Source organism: Amblyomma mixtum, chromosome 8 (genome assembly GCF_055824585.1).
Source record: "Amblyomma mixtum isolate Tamu chromosome 8, ASM5582458v1, whole genome shotgun sequence".
NCBI lineage: Eukaryota > Metazoa > Arthropoda > Arachnida > Ixodida > Ixodidae > Amblyomma > Amblyomma mixtum.
The window spans coordinates 78097319-78116673 of record NC_143019.1 but is presented as its reverse complement, the minus strand read 5'-3'; the positions used below and the strand labels follow the sequence as shown (position 1 = coordinate 78116673).

The window sequence follows — 19355 nt, the reverse complement described above, 5'->3', positions numbered from 1 at the left end:
TTAAGGCCGATGTGGCCGCGTGTGAAAGTGTGAAGTCGGTGGAATCAGTGCGTTGCCGCAAATTGCTTTCCTTCAGGTTCCAGAACACCGGGTCGGGGAAAACTGTAAATACACAGAGGAGAGGCTCAGATGGCGTGCATGAGGGTTGATGCCGCCGCTTCCAAATTACGAACGACGCCCCTCGCGGGACTTGTTGCCGGTTGTCGCTGTCGGCGCTGGTGCAACGTCGATGGGTATTCCAGGGTTTGACCGAGCCGTCTCGAATAGGTCCACAGCAGTTTCAGGCCGATGTGGCCGCGTGTGAAAGTGTGAAGTCGGTGGAATCAGTGCGTTGCCGCAAATTGCTTTCCTTCAGGTTCCAGAACACCGGGTCGGGGAAAACTGTAAATACACAGAGGAGAGGCTCAGATGCCGTGCATGAGGGTTGATGCCGCCGCTGCCAAATGACGAACGACGCCCCTCGCGGGACTTGTTGCCGGTTGTCGCTGTCGGCGCTGGTGCAACGTCGATGGGTATTCCAGGGTTTGACCGAGCCGTCTCGAATAGGTCCACAGCAGTTTCAGGCCGATGTGGCCGCGTGTGAAAGTGTGAAGTCGGTAGAATCAGTGCGTTGCCGCAAATTGCTTTCCTTCAGGTTCCAGAACACCGGGTCGGGGAAAACTAAATACACAGAGGAGAGGCTCAGATGCCGTGCATGAGGGTTGATGCCGCCGCTGCCAAATGACGAACGACGCCCCTCGCGGGACTTGTTGCCGGTTGTCGCTGTCGGCGCTGGTGCAACGTCGATGGGTATTCCCGGGTTTGACCGAGCCGTCTCGAATAGGTCCACAGCAGTTTCAGGCCGATGTGGCCGCGTGTGAAAGTGTGAAGTCGGTGGAATCAGTGCGTTGCCGCAAATTGCTTTCCTTCAGGTTCCAGAACACCGGGTCGGGGAAAACTGTAAATACACAGAGGAGAGGCTCAGATGCCGTGCACGAGAGTTGATGCCGCCGCTGCCAAAATCGCAAACAATTTCCTCTGGGTAACTTTCACGTGTGAACACTGACACCAAAAAGCCTGTCACTGTGCGTATTGTGGCTTGGTTGCAAAAGTATACTTCGGGCCACTTAGAAAAGTAGTCGACCAGCGTGATCGCATATCTACAATCGTGTGGTGCTCTCTCAAATAGGCCAACAATGTCCATGCCCAGCTTTAGCCACGGTTCCTTTGGTAAGGGGACCGGGTTCAATGGTGCAGCCATAACCTTCGTGCTCTTGTCCGCTGCCTGGCATATACTACACGTTTGAATAGCTAGTTCGACTTGCCTGTCCATGGCTGACCACCAAAATTTTTCTCGCTGACGTGCTTTCGTTCGTACAATTCCAGGGTGAGCCTCATGAGCAGCGGTAATTATCCGCGCTGTAAGTGATGCGGGAACCACAAGGCATTCGCCACGCAAAATCAAATTGTCTACCACTGACAGTTCATCGCGAAGTTTGAAGAAAGGTTGAAGCTCACCCGGCAGAGATTTTTGCGCAGGCCAGGACGATTCAATGTAGGCCTTGATTCGTTGCAGTGTGCTGTCTTCCGACTGGGCCTGTTCAAACTCTTCCCTGGTAATGCAAGAAGATATAAGGGCAACTGATAAAGTTTCAGCTGGTAAAGTCTCTTCTTCCTGGGGAGGTGACGCAGGGAGACGAGAGAGCGCATCTGCTACTCGATTTTACGAACCCTTCCGGTACTTTACTGTATAGTTGTATTGCAGTAGGCGCTCCGCCCACCGTGCTATCCGCAAAGGACGCCTTCCTGGCCCTTGAGTGGACAGCAATGCGACCAAGGCTTGATGGTCAGTAAGCAACGTGAAATGGCGTCCCCACAAGTAAACATGCACTTCTCGCACGCCCAAACACACGCAAGCGCTTCGCGTTCTCCTACTGAATATCTCCTCTCTGCAGATGAACGGTTATAAATGCGGTCAAATCGCGGCTCGCAGGGTGAAGCATGACTTGGTGGTAAGCTGATGCGAGGTCTAGCTTAGAAAAATTTGTAGCCCCCACTAAACTATGCAATAGGCCTTATGCAAAATTGCTGCCATCTATCGGAGAAAAGAAGAACCAGTGAAAAGCCGCCATGTTGGAGGATGACTGAAGCTTGTTTCACCTCTGCCATTGCCTCTGCTGTCCGGATTTAGGCGTGACCTGCGGTAGATTCCTTACGGCTGTGCTGGCTCGAAAGTCTCATTTCCTGTAACTTGTGCCTTTAAACATGTCTGAATGGTCAGTCGACCTGTCTCTGCTGCCTAAGTTTCCAAGTGACATCGCTGACACTTATTACGCGTCCAAAACACTTTCCGAACGCCACCGGGTACGGAGCTACAAGTTTTTCACGGAGTCTTACGTCAGTCTGCCAACGCTGAAGACCAAGCAATGTACGAGGCAAGTACAGTTTTCGTTTACGGCTAAAAATGGGCTCATCTAGGTCTAGTTTGAGTCAGTTATTATTACTTTTTGCGAACGGGCGTGCCGCTTGGATGGCTGTTGTGGTAGCGTTTTCTGTATGTTGCGTCGGCGCCGAAGCAAACGATAGTAAACCTCGCGCTCATGTTGGTAGCGCCGAAAAAAGTGGCCTCTCAACATGCGACGCTTTCCATTTTCCTTGAAAAGTTCATGCAGCATTTGTTTGTTTGCCCTAGTAGTGCTTAAAGTTGCTTCGTGCGGCGAGCGGCCAGTTCGTAGTGGTGAGCAGCCTTGCAAAGAGCCTCGGAGTGGTGTGCTGCATGATAAATGAAGTGAATCCTTATCGCAGCTGGTTCGTTGAGGGCACTGCGCTTGTGCTTTTATTATTCGTGCAGCTATGCGACCGCTTTTGGGCGCGAGCATTGCCTATGAAAACCTCGTCGCGATGTACATTTCGTTTTGTTTCGTTCGGCACTCCACAGCTCGCGCGTTCTAGACAAGGCTTCTCACCACTGTACCTGTTTGCGTCTGCCGTTTTTCGCCAACCTCCTGCATCATGTTCTGTGTTCGCTTTCCCACTTAGTTTGTGAAAACTAAAGCACACGCTTTTATTCTATGCAAATCGTGCAGTTTTCACGAATTTTGAAAAATCTTATTGCAACTGGTAAACTGGCCCGCAGTAGCTTGCGAAACGCGTGGCAGAAATTGCGGGGCCACGCTTGCAAGCTCCAAGAATTTACTCTAACCATGCCACAGAGGATATTAGCAAAAAGGAAGTAGTGATAATTACATGCAGATCATCCTGAACTTAACTATGCGCACCACTTGCTTCGTTCCAGTGGCACCGAGTCTGCTGTTGCTGTGCGCTGTTTGTGCTACCGAAGCCGTAAGAAGACAGCAGACCCGTACACTGTGCACTTTGGCTTCAGGATGGATTGCCATGTTGAACAGGCCCGATGCAGCTGTCCGGCAGGTGCATCCGGCTACTGCAATCATTTCATGGCAGTACTTTCCTGCATTTTAGCTCTGCAGCGTCTTGGCTACAAGGAGCCACCTGAAAAGTTGTCGCCCACTGAACTGCCTCAGCAGTGGAGGCGGCCCAGGCGAGTAATGGCCCCAGAAGGCATCATGAATGTCAACTGGCGTCAAGTGGGGGAAGGGCGCCCATTAGAACCACTACAGTGCACAATCAAAGAGTCAGCACCACCTTCCATTTCTGAGGAGCAACAAAGAGAAGCAGTAATGAGGCTTTCAGCTAGCCAGAATGAAGCAGACGGCTGTTGGGCAGCCATCTTAGCTGAAGCTGCTTCCGCACGCTGTGTGGAAACTCAGTGTGGGCGCTCCTATGAAGGATCAGCAAAAGCTGTTCAGATGCCTCTGCTGCCATCTGGGTTTGAATGTCTTGTGCCCTGGCATGAACGGTTGCAAGCAAGAGAGAAGCTGGAGCCCGCACCATCCTACAAATTTCTTCCAGAAGAACTAAACTGGTGTCTTCCCTCAGAGTTGGCTAGCTGCGACTGGTTGCAGGTATTCAGCTGTTGCCATAATACATCTGTGAAGCTTACTTGAGCTGTGATTAACAGAATAAAGGGACTTGTGATAATGTTTAGTGTCACTTGCTGCATGTGAAATATTTTTTTGTAAATATTCATCCAGTGTCTGAGGCTGTCACCAGAGGATGCCTGCACACTCGAGCTCAGCACACGTCAGCAGGCAAGGAGCCCAACATGGAATGCTGCACGGACTGACTGCATCGAAGTTCAACACTGTGCTGTGCCGGAAACAAGCCTGGACAGAGCGTGGCATTAGCAACATCATGCGGCCAAAGTGCTTCACCAACAACATTGTAAGGTGAGGCGAAATGTCAAACGTATCATCATATAGAATGCTATTTACCTGGAATCACTCCCCTAATTTTTTATCATCCCTCAAAATAACTGAAGATGTGCAATGCTAAAAAATGCGCTAATTGCTTCAACACACCTTACTGTGTATGAGCTCAGACTTATGTTTAACTTACCGAAATAGGTCCTGTACATGATTTCAAGCCGCTTAGCTAATGATGTCCTATCGAGATGGCCTTTAGGAAATGTGACACTAAAAGAAAAGATTTGTTACAAACAAATCTTACTGCATTATTTGTTGAAGAAATCGGTAATTTCAGCAGAGCTTTTTGGACCATTCTTATGCATGGAGACAGCATTTTTATTTTTTGCAGCCTTTTGGCAGACATGCAGAGTCAAGGCAAACTCAGAAAGGTAACTAAAAATGATATTAATGTATCATTTCTAAACAAGTGTAATACATCAGCAGGACCACTGGCCGGAGACAGTTTGATATTGTTAAATCAGCAGGTTTACTCTTTAGTAAGAATAGGAACACATAGATTAATCGGGTACACACAAATTTTCACTATTTTGGTCATTTTCTAGTTTTGCTTCCTAGCGCTGATTGCATTAGATAACATTTCTCGCCCTTCAGATATATGCAGATATGGGAGCACAAATGAACCACGAGCTGTTCAACGGTACATTCAAGTGATGGAGCATCTCGGCCGGCCTGTTGTTGTCCACACCTGTGGCCTTATGGTGTGCCCCAGTTGCCCATGGTTGGGTGCAACACCTGACCGTGTTGTATATGATGCCGCAGAAGAACCACCGTTTGGTTTAATAGAAGTGAAGTGCCCATGGAGCATGAAGTTGGCGACCCTGGAAGAAGCACTGACTTCACCGGACTTTTTTGTTGAAGTTTCTGGAGGTATTCCAGAGTTAAAAGTGACTAGCCAGCATTACGCACAAGTTATGGGCCAGATGTTCTGTGCTGGCCTCAAGTGGACACACTTTGTTGTGTACTCTGAAAAGTGGTTAATAATTTGGAAGTTAAAATACTGTGAGTCCACTTGGAGTGTCATGAGGACAAAGCTGGACAATTTTTATTTCACACATGCTGTACCGTTCCTGTCTGCACTCAAATGTGCGCTGGACGTGGCTGTGTAGAACGCTTGCAGTAAACACTGCTGTAAGAATGAAACAAAGACCATGGACTGGCATAGTTCAGAATGCATGAGTGCCAATATTTGTGCGTTTATTTCCTGTATGGGTTAATGTCGCATGTTTTTGTTATAGACATAAGAAAGGTGCAGGAACTGTCATTCTGTCTGAACGAAGGCTTGAGCTGCACTGTAGGGGAATTGAAATAGAGAAGGGAATGAAAGAAAGGAGAGAGAAGAGCTGGAGTGCAGGACTCTGGGGTAATTGCGACCACCTGGGCATCTTTAACATGTGCTCATGTCACAGAGGCGCATCATTGTTTCGCCTTTATTAAAACGAGGCCGGGTTCAAACTCAGAAACTCCAGCTCAGCAGTCAAGTACCACAATGCTTTTGCTTAAACCGTGCAATGTCACCTTGCTAAAGCTTTAACCTTAGCACTGCTGTTTAATTTTAGAAGAGAATAAGTGTGGGCATGTTGGCTTTAATACTTGAGGACAGCACAACCATTCAGATGCAGAAAAGTGCTTGACCATGTCTGCTTGCTAGTCTTTGTTGTGATATAATCAAAGGAAAGTGATGAACAGTCTGATACCATTAATAGCAAAGGGGAGGTTTTTTAATTTGCAGTTTTAACGGTCAAACATCTTGGGCCAATTAATTTGTCCCATTAATATACAATAAAAAAGATCCTGTTTGCTAGCCATGGTGTTACTGTTCATTTGCTTTCCATCTTCATGAGTTCTTCAGACCCTGCAATCTGTTCTGCCTTTTGTTGTGATACAGTTCCTTTTAAATTATGTATCATTTTCTTTGCATCTCATTTGCTGTACACCAGTTTGATGTAGTGTCACTTACATTTTTATTACCGACAAATTTCCAGTTTATCATCAAGAAAATAAAATTGGTAGTTTATTGCAGTCATACTGCACATATTTTGACAGCGCAGGCAGCTTGTGCTTGTCAATGACATGCTTGTTAGCACTGTTATAAAGATACCTCTGACAAGCACTTTCATCCGAGCACAGTGTATTTTCAAATTGACATCTCTGAGCGACAGAGGTGGCTTCGAAGTTATATCAGTGATTGTAGTAAATAAATAACTGACCAGTACAGCATTATAGTAATGCCATTTTCTCATGAGCGTCGCACCGCGTTGCCCAGATGGTCTAAATTTCCAGAGCCCTGCTCACCTCATAGCTTTGAGTTGCTTTGGGACGTTATGTCTCTGCCTCCCAGAAAGAATAATTTCCAGAGCACTGTGCAAATGACCATGTCCTCATTAGTGGGGTCTGAAAGTTTGTTAGGATGGCACACACAGTCCATATTTGATTCACAGTGTGTGCCATTGTGATTGGGATCCTGCAATCAAATATGTGGAAGGATTTTATGCGTTGTATCCGTCGCTCCACGTGAGTACGCAGGCTTGCAATAGCTTCTGTCTGAGCAATTTCCTCCTCTGAAAGCTGGCCATTCCTCAGAAATGGTGGCATGTTGAGATGCACATCGATTGGTTCCAAGAGGTCCCTGATGGTGAAGCCCTTGTCCGCCATGACTACATCTCCTGCGTCGAAATGAAGGGAAAGGAATCCACTTGCTCTCACAAGTTCCTTGTCTGAGATGCACCCGGTGAAAAGTGCCGACACAAAAGTCAGTGTTTCATCTGGAGCCACTCCAATGAGGCCCTTAAATGTGTTGGCTGATTTGTAGTTGGAGTACATCTTTGACTGTAGCACATATGAACTAGGCACCTCACACCTAATCTCAGTTGCATCAATAATAACCCTGGTGTTGGGGTACTTCTCTCTGAACTCTTGAGGCATGTACTTCTCCACCAACTCACGGGAAGCCCACAGTGACACGTCTCCAAACCGGTGATACATCAAGTTTATCCACTCGTTAAAGATTCGGCTCACTGTGCTTTGATGGATGTTGAACCGGTGACCAAGGTCTTGCTGAAAAAGTCCCAGCCTCAAGTTCACCAGAACCAGGAACAGCTGGTTCTCATCGTTTAGAGTCGGACTCCGACCAGGCTCTTTTCTGGAACTTGCACGGTTCTCATCTGCTGTGGAGTAAGTGCCAGGCTTCAAATAATGAAGCAGTTTTTTCAAATCCGCATAGCACGGTAGACCAGTGTAAAACTGCATGTCGTCATCATTGTTCCTGAACTTCTCAACTGAAAACTCTGCCGAGGCGTTTTCAAGGTAGGCGCATCTCTTCAACAATGCAGAGACCCTCGCTTCTAGTCGAGCATTTATCTCCTGCTGTTTGTACAGCTCTTGGCCAAGTCGAGCAATTTCCTTGTCCTTCTCGGCTTGTGCAAAATTCTCGACACATTCCTCTTCAGTGCATGTATGATCATAAAAACCCTGTTGATTGCCTTCCGTCTCTGGCAGTGGCAGCGATGACGTAACTTCCTGAGCAGGAACAGTGGGAAGTGGCACCTGAACAATGCTTTGCCGATTCTTCGGAGGCTTTCTAGTCTTTTTTTGCTTTTTGAAGGAGAATACTGACGGCACTGCTGAATCTTTCAGAATGTTGCGGCCACTGACTATGTTTTTCAGGAAGTCATCGTCCACAAAGGGCTGTGAGCAAATACGGGCTGTCTGAATATTGAATGGTGGGTCCCTTTTTATGGCAATTAGCCAAGCCTTGCGCATTGTTGGGTCATGTGGGAGGCAGTGGAAAGACACCTGCAAACAGAAAATGCAAAGTAAGAAGTGCAGCCTGCATAAAAATATTTTCAGGTATTTATTTCTGGTCCAGGGCTTTTGTTTAGACATATACATGCAAACAAAAAATGGAGCATAATGTACAGAGCACTTTTGAAGGGGTAGAAAAGAATGTGCTACTTGCAACTATGGTTGTGCAACACGCATTTGCTGGAAATGAATTCGTCTTATCTTCACTTGTGCTGTGTATGTTGTGGTTCATCTTTAGTTTCAAAACATGCACTAACTAGACCCTGACCGAGTGTTGCATACATGCACTGTCTTGCATGCTTTTTGTACACCCCTCCTGAATAACATTAACTGTAAGTCCTCTGAAGTCACTACAGTACCTTTTTGTTCATTCCAATAAAAACCTAGAACTGCTTCTTTCCTTTTTATTTCACTTCATGCAACTATGGCCATCTCCAATAAATTCTTTAGATATTGCATTAAGCTCACCTATCTCAGAGACAGAGAGAAAACAATTTATCATTATTTGCCAGGCACTAGACCCCTAGGCCCCCACACGACCCCACTGCACAAGTGTTTACCATTCTTGGACTATCGCCGTTAAAAACAGGTAGCCCGTGAATGCAGCAATGGCTATGTTTTTACCACGACGAGCAAGCAGTTGTGCACTGAAATTTTTGGAGGATTCTATGCGCGTTATACATTCCCGCTACTAGTTGGAAGTATGGTACCGCTTTACCCTCAAGGTCCACTCTTTTTTTTACACAACACACGGCTTCGTGGAAACCGGCCAGTTAGAAGGCGTGGCTGCAAGATAAAATCGCTACATGCATACAAGCCGTCGCTCCACAAAATAGGCATCTTTCCCTGGTCGAACAGAAAAGATTGACTGACTTACAGAGCGCGAACATTATGCGCGACGAGCACTTGACCCTTGCTAGTCCGTCGAAACAAATATTCGCACTAAGAACCAATGCGTGTAATCGCTGCGGCGGATAAGCGACGGTTCACACAAAGCGCGACCCGCACCCCTGAACAGCTGAGCACGATTACTCTCTTGCGAGGCCGATAATCGGCGCACTTCACAGGTAATCGCAGGAAGAACAGCTTTTGGTGATATTTCCTTCGTGCTTACAAAGCTTATTTCTAATTTCATTTGCTACATGGCGTTAACGAAATGTGTTGCGCGATGCCTCGACATGTAGCAATGGTTCTGCAACATTTGTGCTGCGGATGTCGTGGATTGCAGTCCAAAAATAGAAATGCGCTCAAATAAAGCGCTCTTACCTTTTTTCCCTGGGCGTCTTTGTGACCCTTCTGCGTACAGCAAGGCACTGAGCAGTATGTGGGCATCTTGAGGACGGTGAAACTCGAGCGCGCGCGACGAGCGTGTACCAGTACGTGCTGTGAATCCGGCGGCTATCCTCCAACATGGCGGATCGCGCACGGCGACCGCTAGATGGCAGTGCATTTCGCATAAGGCCTATAGCTCTTCTGTATGAGGAAGGGGAAAGCTGTCTATTACGACAGCTTTGTTTGCTTGTCGAAGGTCTACACAGAGGCGAATACCTCCCTCTTTCTTCTTAACGACCACAATGGGTGACACCCATTCAGATGCCTCCACCCTCTCTATCACGTCCAGATTTTCCAACCGATGGAGCTCTTCCGAGACCAATGGTCGTAGCGAGAGCGGAAGGCGCCGAAGTTTAGATTGCACTGGCTGCACCGTGGATCGCGTTTTGACGTGATGCACAAAACCTTTCGCAAGGCCAAGGCCTGCATCGAAAAGAGATCCAAACTTGCCAACTAATTCTTTTGGGAGGTTAATATCCTGCACGGCTTTCGTCGGGTCAGGGCGCTGTTCCCTTCGAGAATTAGAAGTTAGCGTCGTTTCAAGGCATTGAAGAGATGACCCATCAATCTGTAGACCGAGGGCCTACAGGTGACCGCCAGCTCAAGGCTGCCCTCATTGCGCGCCTGGATCGCGAGCACTGGGTAGGCCACCTCCCTATGGTGCTCCTAGGCCTACATGCCGTCCTGCGTCGTGCCCTTGGCTGTTCGGCAGCCGAACTCGTCTTCGGTACCTCCCTGCGGCTTCCTGGAGACTTGTTCATACCTTCGGCTCCCTCGTCCCGATCCCTGCAATACCTTCAACGCCTACAGGACTGTCTTCAGCGTCTGCGCCCAGTGCCACCTCGCTCATCTGCCCATCAAGTCTTTGTGCACCCAGACCTTGCTTCCTCGACGGATGTTTTTCTCCAGCGAGACGCTGTAAAGGCGCCTCTTACCCCCTCATACGACGGCCCGTACCGCGTCCTCAACAGTACGAAAATGTCAGCGACAATCCTGCTCGATGGTCGTGAAGAGGTCATCTCTCTCGATCGACTCAAACCCGCGTACCTCGAGACACGTCCCCAGGAGCTCGCCTCAGATGTTTCCGGCCCACCTGCAGACCTGCTTGCCACCGTGGCTACTCCATCTCTGCCCCGTCGGCGCGTGCATTTCGCCATTCCGTCTGGGGCGGGGGGCCCTCTACCCCCCGGCGACGCTATAAAGCGCAGGCGCTGAGATCAGCGTTACCAGCCCGCAATAGAGGAAAATAAAGATAGACAGTGCATGCTCGGAGCGCACGCACGGCACGGGCTCTTCGGAACTAGAAGCCTGCCACGCTGGTGATCTTGCTCTGGTGCTCCGCTGCGACCCCGCAAATCTTCAACGCTACTGAAGGTAGGGTGCTTTTGCATTAGGAAAAAATGTGCACAGAGTGTTTACTGCATTAGTACCGGCCGAGCTGCTTTAACCTGTGCAGCTGACTTTGCTATTCTGGAACTACTTTATTGTAGTACGGTCGGACCCACTTACAGTATATCGGCTATAACAGTGAACAGCCCTGGCACTGCATTCTATACAAAAATATCCGTTTACTGCAAAATTTTCCTGCCATGCTAATGGTTATAACAGTTTTGCTACTGTGAACCAGGATAAAAAGAAGTGCTAGATTCGTACAAAACCACGAATATCCAGGGCAGACTGCACGTTGGCGCATTTCACTTCGTGTGAGGCCCTTCCACCCTTTGAATGAGTTGGCTGCACCCAATGATACAAAGAGAAAACAAGAGCTTTCAGGTTCCCCCGCCCTTTCCACTTGAACACAGAGCAGCAAGATACTTTTGAAAAAGATGTCTGTCCGCTTTATGTGTAGCAAGCAAAGCTAGCTGCCAGCATATGGCTTTTCCCAGAACTAGGGAACTACTTCCTGCGAGATTGAAATGTTTGAATCTTCATTTTGTCTTTTTTTCTGAAAATTAATTTATAACAATTATTGGTTATAGCAGCAATATTTCCTTGGCACTGTAATATTTTGTGGGCTCTGCTGTACTAAACTGGCATGAAATGAAGCAGGACAAAGCCATCAACGTTGCACCAATTTTGTGAGGAGGGCAGAAACGCTCAAAACTGCTCAAGTTTGATTGTATGCGTGGTTAAAGAGGAGAAACAAAATATCCATACAAAACACATGGGGAAGGTGACTGCTAACCACCATGGTTCCTCTTGTGCAAAGTAACCTTTGTGCGTATGCAGAGCCTGTTACGGAAAAGGAGGAAATTAATGTTGTGTGCAAAAAGGCATGGGTTTGGTGACCAGTTAAGGACAGCAGTGATCTTTATGGCCTTGAATCTATGTGTGCATCTTTATCACATTGCTCACATGGGCAGCTGCTCTATGTCAACATGGAGTCCCTGCAAGGCCATGTGGGGATCGTCGAATAGGTTCTCGCCTCTTCATTCATAATTTTCTCGACTCAGGATTACCACTGTTTTTTTGTTTGTGCTGCATGCAGTAATGATACCTGACTTTTCCCAGTGGTGAAGAAGTTATCTGTAGTTTTGAGTTTCATATTCTGTGTGTCAGGCACGCAGCCAAGATAATGATTAAACAAAAATTACCCGTTTTTTGGGAAGAAAAAAATGGGCACCACAGCTTTATTTAGCAGTGTATTCCTGGAACGCTCGGAGTAGCTTTATCTGCAGCCCAGGTCGAACGGCCTCCGGTACTGTTTTTATCATTTTGCCTAATGATAATCCGAAATGTTCAAAATAGTCAAAATTTTCATTTCAATTAAGGGCCTCGGTAAGCTTGCCCAGGTTAGCTACTATTGCCTCATTGGCCTGGTCGGCCTTTCTTGTATGCCGTTTGCCCTGTGCAAGTGCTGTTTGTGACAGTGGAGCCTTGGCTGCCGGCAAGTCTTCATGTGCAGCGGGAGATGTATCAGCCAGTGATTCCTGCGAGCATGGACCATCTAGCACCCATTCTTCGAACTATGAAAGTCCATCGTTGTCAGTGGTTTAAGTGCTGCTCTCAAGCACTTCACAGGGCTCAGACACTCCGATGGCCTGGGACGCACTGCTTGGCTCCAACACTGTGTTGGTTTGAGACGCACCACTTGCCTCAGACATTGCACTGTCCTGGAGCACTGTGATGAGACGAAATGCACCGCTGGACCCCAGCACACAACTTGACGCTGGCTGGCTTGTTTGCCTGGAGTCCTGCATATAATAGAACAGCAACCATGTACCAAAATGAACGCGCCCCTCAAATTTCTGGGCTTATTTTTAAAAAAGAACTGAACGTTACAAGTGTAAATACGGCATGCAGCACATAAAGTTCTGTGCTGCAAGAGTGGGCAAAGTGACTGCAATGGTGCAACCATGCTAAAACGAATTCTGCTTTTTGCACAGGTTTTCATCGCTTCCACTGCTGCTACAGGTCCCCCTTTCGGGGTCCAGGATGCGTTGTGTATTCCAGAGCAACGGAAACACGAATCATCTTGCCCGTGCCTGGTTGGCCCTATCTTCGTTACTGAAGATAGCCATGGTCCAACCACGACCGGACTGCTCGACATCGTCATGAACTATCCAATCTTGCTCTCACCATCAGTAACTCTAATATTGTTATCACAGAAAATTAACCGAATCCTAGGGTGACTCGCTGCTTCGGGCTCTGTTATCGGATGTATAGCAGCTTGCGCAGTGCCATTTCTGTGGTTGTTGCTACCCATTAGTTTGCTTATTCAATTCCTATTTTTTGTCACTCTTATGCCATTACATTTAATCTTGCCTTCCTTTCGTTATGTAGGCCTAAACAAACTATGTATTCTTTCCACCCTGCAGTAATGCCTTCGGGCCCTGCAGGTATTGTAAATAAGTAACTCGCGTTTGTTCCCTCACCCACTGTGCTCTCTTCCAATCTCAATGTCACAGCTTTCAGCCATGGGCAGAAAGCCTGAAGCAGGCATTCAGTGTGAATTGGAAAGTTGCTGTGGAAGTGCAGTGCAGCAGACGTGTTACAAGCATTTCTCAATGAAGGTACTGAACGTATTAGGAGGAAAATAGAAGCTTAGAGCAGCCTTTAGTGCGTGGAATCCTTCAGCGGGCACTAAAACAGTAGTTAGTCATGGCCTGACATAGGGAAATAATGTCCAGAAGTGTGAGGATGATTGCCAAGAAAAGGCCCAGGACTTTGTCAGCATCACAGATGAGCTTGAAAGGAAGCCTAGACCAAAAAACAACCTTGCTTGAGCTTTTTCAAGGTTTCTTCTGCAATAAAAGGTACATTTTTGATGTGTAGGAAATGGTGCTTTATTGGGCCACTGAGTTCACAAGTCCTTGCAAAAATATCGAAGACGCCTTGAGAGTCACTGAATACCCTTGATTTTCATCTGTGCAAAAACAGCATGCACTCCTCCATGATTTTTATTTACAAAGCTCACTGCGTTGTCCTCAAATTTGCTCAGCTCTTGGCAGGATAGCAGTTTTATCTGAAATCCACTACTATCACTGACTAAACATTGGAATTGCTGCGCACAGGATATACACTTCAAGAAAATCCTTCACACCGAACTCTTCAATTTGTGGGAAGCAAAGCTTCGTAGTTTTCTTATGAGTGTTGGCCACATTTTTGTTTGTAGCCATTATCAGCACTTCCATAGAATGTATATTGAAGTTGCTTAGGGCGAAAAAATGTTTTCAAGCACACACGAACAAAAAAAAAGAGTATTGTGATAGAAGTACCGTATTTATAAGAGTATAATGCCGCCAAGAATATTACGCGGAGTGTAGTTTAAGAACTCGTGAGAAAAGAACTCGTGAGAATGTGCAAAAATTCTCGCTTATAACGCGATCAAAATTTACTCAAGTCAGTTATATAAGCCGAGGCATCGAGGGCTCGGAAGAAAAGCAATGCGGCGTGCAAAAACACCGAAGGATTGGCTAAAGGTCGATACCATTTGAGCGGCAAAACTTCGTGAATGCGCGTGATATCAGCCGCAAGATAGTTTTCGACCGGCAAGCCAGCCATGGCGGCCGTGGTCATCACCTCTGTACCCGTTCGTCTGCTTTCCTTTCTCTACTCTGCTCAATTCGCACTGCATTCTCTTTCGTAATGGCTCCGTATCGCTTTCTTTCCGTGCCACCCTCCCCTTTCCCAGTGCACACAGCCCCCGCCGAGAAAGCCCAAGCATACTGAGAGGTCGACCTTTCCTAATTTCGCTTCAATATTTTACGCCGCAGACAACAGCTTGAGTGTTCTGAGATGCCTGCAGACGTTTTTGCACAAATTGCATGCAAGTGCCTCTCGTTGGACCGGGCTCACTTCATGCAACTTGTAATCGTCGTAATGGCACAACACTACACTACACACCATATGCATCGCTTTCTAGAACAGCTCATTATGGGAACCAAAATTATCAGTGAACTTATAGGGCCGAATTCTAAAACGCTCCTTCACTTGCACCACTTTCTTACCTTTCGTAAGGAGGCCTTCATGCTGCCTAAACGTAAGGCAGCCTAAGGGGGCCACTCGGAATGCTGAAAGCTTCCTTGGGGCTTCCTCACGAAAGGAGCCGCTTAAGGAAGGAGCTAGGGCGGGATCGTGGCCGTACTGGTGTAGAGATTATGCACAATAACTCTTAAAGATTTTAGCAGTATTTGTCACGATTAAACGTAATGGTCTAATAAAATTGCATTTACTTGCTCTGCGTCAGCACAACATCTATCTAGTTAGTAAAAACTTTGTTTACCGTTCTTAAACGGTCAATTTTTGCAAAGTAGCAAGCTGAGTCTGGAAACAACAAAAACTGAAGCCGTAGTTGCCATGGCTCCGCTGGGACTGGTAGGGTGCAGTGCCGTTCCTCCCCCCCCCCCCCCCCCCCCCCACAACTACACCCACCTCCCAATTCCCGTCCTCCTGGTCCCCAAGAGTGATGTCACTAACTAGTAACATACGCCGGGACCAGTATCCTCTCCCCTGAATATTCATAGTAGCCACCACCACCCCCAGTGCCGTCGTCTTCACCATCCTCCTGTGTGTGTCATTTGCGCTCGAGTTGTGTAGGTAGTTTACGCCGATATGCCCGGGAAGTTGGACTTTTCCGAGGAAGAGAAAGATCTTCAGGAGCTGTTAAGAAAGTACAAGCATGTAGTCGAATGCAAGAAAACCGACGATGTCTCGCTCACTGCAAAATCGAAAGCATGGGAGCGCTTGTGCTGTGAGTACAACAGCATGCCAAACGAGCGGCCTCGCGAGGTGAAGCAATTGAAGAAACTGTGGGACAAAGGCGAAGAAAGGAAGGGCTAGGATATCAAGAGCAGTTATGGCTACAGGTAAGTTTCCGTGTTTTTTTGCAAATGATAAGTGCTAATTCGAAGTGTGCATGGTTGTTGACAGGTGGGGGTCCTCCACCGGAGCCGTTGGACGAAAGGCTGTGCTGCTGTAGAAGCGATTGTGCTGCACATCACTACGACTGCACCAAGCACTTTTGACAGTGACCGGCCTCGAGCCAGCGCAGACGTCTCTGATATAATCGATGCGATGGTCCACGGGGATGCCCGACTTGACGAGAGTGACGGATGTAGGTGCAACTTACTGCGCTGTTTTTACCATGTAATTTCTTTTTTTTTTTGCTGTTACCACTGTCATAGTTGCATATCTTATCTATCTCTGTTAGGCAGTTAGCCAAAGTAGTTGTCTGTAGTCAGGAAATTTTTAGTTAGCAGTGCTATTATAATGCGATGTATTTTGTCTTTTAAAGAGTGTAATGACCGCGACTACCGATACGGACTTGCTGTGTCAATATTTTTGAAGAGCCGTTTTGGAGTCCGCTCGGCCAGCAACGAGATCGCGTTCTTGTCTTGAGTCGGGTAGCTTTTCGCAGCCTCCAGCCCCACTTGCCACCGTGATTACAGTGGCTACTGCATTGCCAGAAGCACCTCGGAGAAAGCAAAGAGCAGCGCATTGAATAGGTAGCTGTCGAAGGGGACGATTTCCAGAAACGGCATGGCGTCTCACGGTGTGCTAAGCCGGTTCAGCCGCGCTTCGGGGTCCCTTTGGTGACGGCTGTCGTACGAGCTCCCTTCGCTTCAGCACTCGCGTAGTGTCAGTGCACTTAACAAGGCGGCTTGAGTGCTTGCACCTGTCGAATTGGCGGCGGTCGTGCCAACTTGAAGGCCAGAGAAACGCTGGCGACGGAACAGCTTAGCTCATTATCAGAGCATCCTGCCGGCCCAGGTGCCACTATTGTCAGCGACAGCGGCAGTCCTTCACACACACACACATATATATATATATATATATATATATATATATATATATATATATATATATATATATATATATATATATATATATATATATATATATATATTATTCCGAACTACTGGCAGAGCGGAGGTCAACGAACCTCACGGAAAACTACGCGTTCAGACGAAGAGGCATGTTTGTATGTTTGCCTTTTTTTCATGTAGGAATGACAGAACTCTACGGAAGATGTTCGGCGGGACGCGTAACATGGAGCCAGTCATTTCCAGACAATTTCTAAGAATTCAGCAGCGTATTTTTTGCGTGCATTTTCGGGAGATTATTTATTTGTAGTCTGGGAACTAATCAAGGTCGGAATTTTCTGTGATTGGGTAGTGTAATATATAGATCGTACCGTTAGGTCTTGCTGTGGAAATGTACCAAGGTGCCTAAACTTGTAAGTTGTGTAAACTATCCCACAGTCCCATCGCAAGACCGTCTCCGGCGGGGCACCTCTGGTGTGAGAAGTAAGCCTTTGAGTTATCTCGCAGGTCTTTTAGCAGGTGTTTATTCTCGTCCGCTTTATTCCCAGGGATGCAGGTCATTTTTGTAAGCAAACCTGGTGTCCAATATAAGAGACCAGGCTAACTCATCTACCTGGTGATGGCCAGAAGTCGCAGTTTCCAATCTCCCATGCTTTAAACTTTGACTATAGAGTTGGTATTGCATGTGTGGTTGGTAGTGATGCACAGTAGAAAATATCACCTATAGTAATCTGGAACAAACTGGGCTACAATTCTTTATTTACATTTTTTTTACAGTCTACTGTGATCCTTGAAAGTGAAGACAGAATTTCTGATGCCACAGTGCTGGCCTCACCAGCGCGTGACATTGGTGCTGCTGGGCCGTGAACTGAGAATGCGAGAGCGACACCACCGCGCAGCCTGGATGAAGTAGCTGAGCCTGCAGCACGCCGCACGCAAGGAGGTCGAGCTGCTGCTGTCGAGCGGGCACTGTCTGCTGAGCTCGAGGTTCGTCTTCAGGCTGCTGAGGATGACAAAAGTCAAAGGCACATTGAACACAAATCAAGAATGAAGATGATTACTGATGAGCATGCAGCAAAACAAGAACAATATGAGGATGAAAAGCACAAGAGAAATGCCATTCACAAATTGAAAATGAGGGTCTTGAGAGCGAAACTAAAAACTGAGCAACTTAAACAAGTTTTTCTTTCAAAGCAGCTTTCAAAGCATTGAAAAGCACCAACCACAATGGCTTGAATATGCCATGAAGGGCAAAATAAAGTTCTTTTGGACTCAGGTACAGCCTTTGTCAAAAGTTTGGAGCCCAGGGGGTTTTCTTTTGAGCCACACTGTGTCGTTCTTAATGGATCTCTAGCGCTCCAAATTTTCTAGACATGAGAAGATTTCTTGTACTGCCTCCTGCAATAGGTAGGACTTCCATGAATACTCCTAAGTCCCAGTATAAAGCTTGGAAGTGAACCCCCTGGGCTCTAAACTTTTGACAAAGGCTGTACATTGCATTGTGCTTTCTTGCATGTGATTTTCTGTTATTAATAGCTTTTTTATTAGCTCCCTTATTTCTGTCACAAATTCTACATTACAGTAATCGCATAGTATTACCTCTAATCGGAATCCATTTCTCTGCCGTTTGAGTCACTTGTGAAGCAACATTCAATGAGGCGGTTTCTACGCTGCGTGCCCAGGCAACTATCGGGAACACTTGGCTCTGCTTCATCATCCTCTTCACGTTCCGGCTCATCTCCATTAGGCAGTGGGTCCCTTAAAGAGCAGGCAATGTTGTGAAGAGCCGCACACGCTGTGATGATTGCTGTCGTTCTTTCAAGTTTGGTTTCCAGTTTCGTGCTGAGGCATGCAAACCTTCTTTTCAACTCTCCAAACGCACGCTCAACAGAGTTCCGAGTTTTTATGTGGCTTCTGTTGTACCTATAAGAAAAGGAAGACAAAATAATAAGCTCGTATGTTCCAATTCACTGCCGTGAAATTGTTTTACTTGCCGTTTTTGTGCAGAGGTACGACGGTTTCTCAATGGTGTCATGAGATAAGGCAAACATCCGTATCCCTGATCACCAAGTAGAGTGCCTGGTACTTCCTTCTCCTCATACCTCACCATGACCCTACTGTTCTCAAAAATCCGGTTATCATGGACAGAGCCGGGCCACCTTGCGACGACGTCATAAAACTGCAGCACAGGCCCTGTGACAGCCTGTATAATATGTCATATTGTGAGTTTAACCCCAGGATACGTGGATTCATGTGACGTGCATTAATGCTACACTACCAGTTCAAGCTGTCCTGATAGCTGTTTTTTTTTACATTTACCATCACATAGTGTCGTTCAGGCAAATAAAGCAATATTATGACAACGATTTGTAATTATTACAGTGAGTGAACATCGGCAGGCACTATTCAAAGAATGTATGGCGGTCACTTACCTGCACATTTAATGAAAACACACCTTTTCTGTTTCTGTATACTTCAGCGTTATCCCCACCGGGGCTTTTGATGGGCACATGGGTGCAATCAATGCACCCCGTGACGCCGGGAAACCCGCCGATCTCGTAAAAATTTGGTCATCGTAGCCCTTGCTTCCGTTGAGCTCGGCACGTTCACATACTTGGGAAACAGACGCACA

At 47.0% G+C, this 19355-nt stretch overlaps 1 protein-coding gene across 1 annotated transcript; it reads right to left on the bottom strand.

The window, feature by feature from the left end:
- Positions 1–6345: 6345 nt before the first annotated feature.
- On the bottom strand, positions 6346–14929 carry LOC149333108 (uncharacterized). Its single transcript, XM_089557641.1, has 5 exons — positions 14909–14929; positions 12554–12652; positions 12266–12388; positions 6845–8117; positions 6346–6350 (listed from the first exon to the last, which is right to left on the bottom strand). Exons 1-5 carry the CDS (start codon positions 14927–14929, stop codon positions 6346–6348), a joined length of 1521 nt encoding a protein of 506 aa, XP_089413767.1.
- Between the last annotated feature and the right edge of the window lie 4426 nt (positions 14930–19355).

Excerpts from the sequence above, each read along its gene's own strand:
- LOC149333108 (XM_089557641.1), bottom strand. The coding sequence starts at position 14,929 with ATGAAGGCCTCCTTACGAAAG. Across the intron at positions 12,653-14,908 it reads TGAAGGCCTCCTTACGAAAG|GACTCCAGGCAAACAAGCCA; the intron begins GTAAGAAAGTGG and ends TATTATATGCAG. Across the intron at positions 8,118-12,265 it reads AGGCCGACCAGGCCAATGAG|GTGTCTTTCCACTGCCTCCC; the intron begins GCAATAGTAGCT and ends TTCTGTTTGCAG.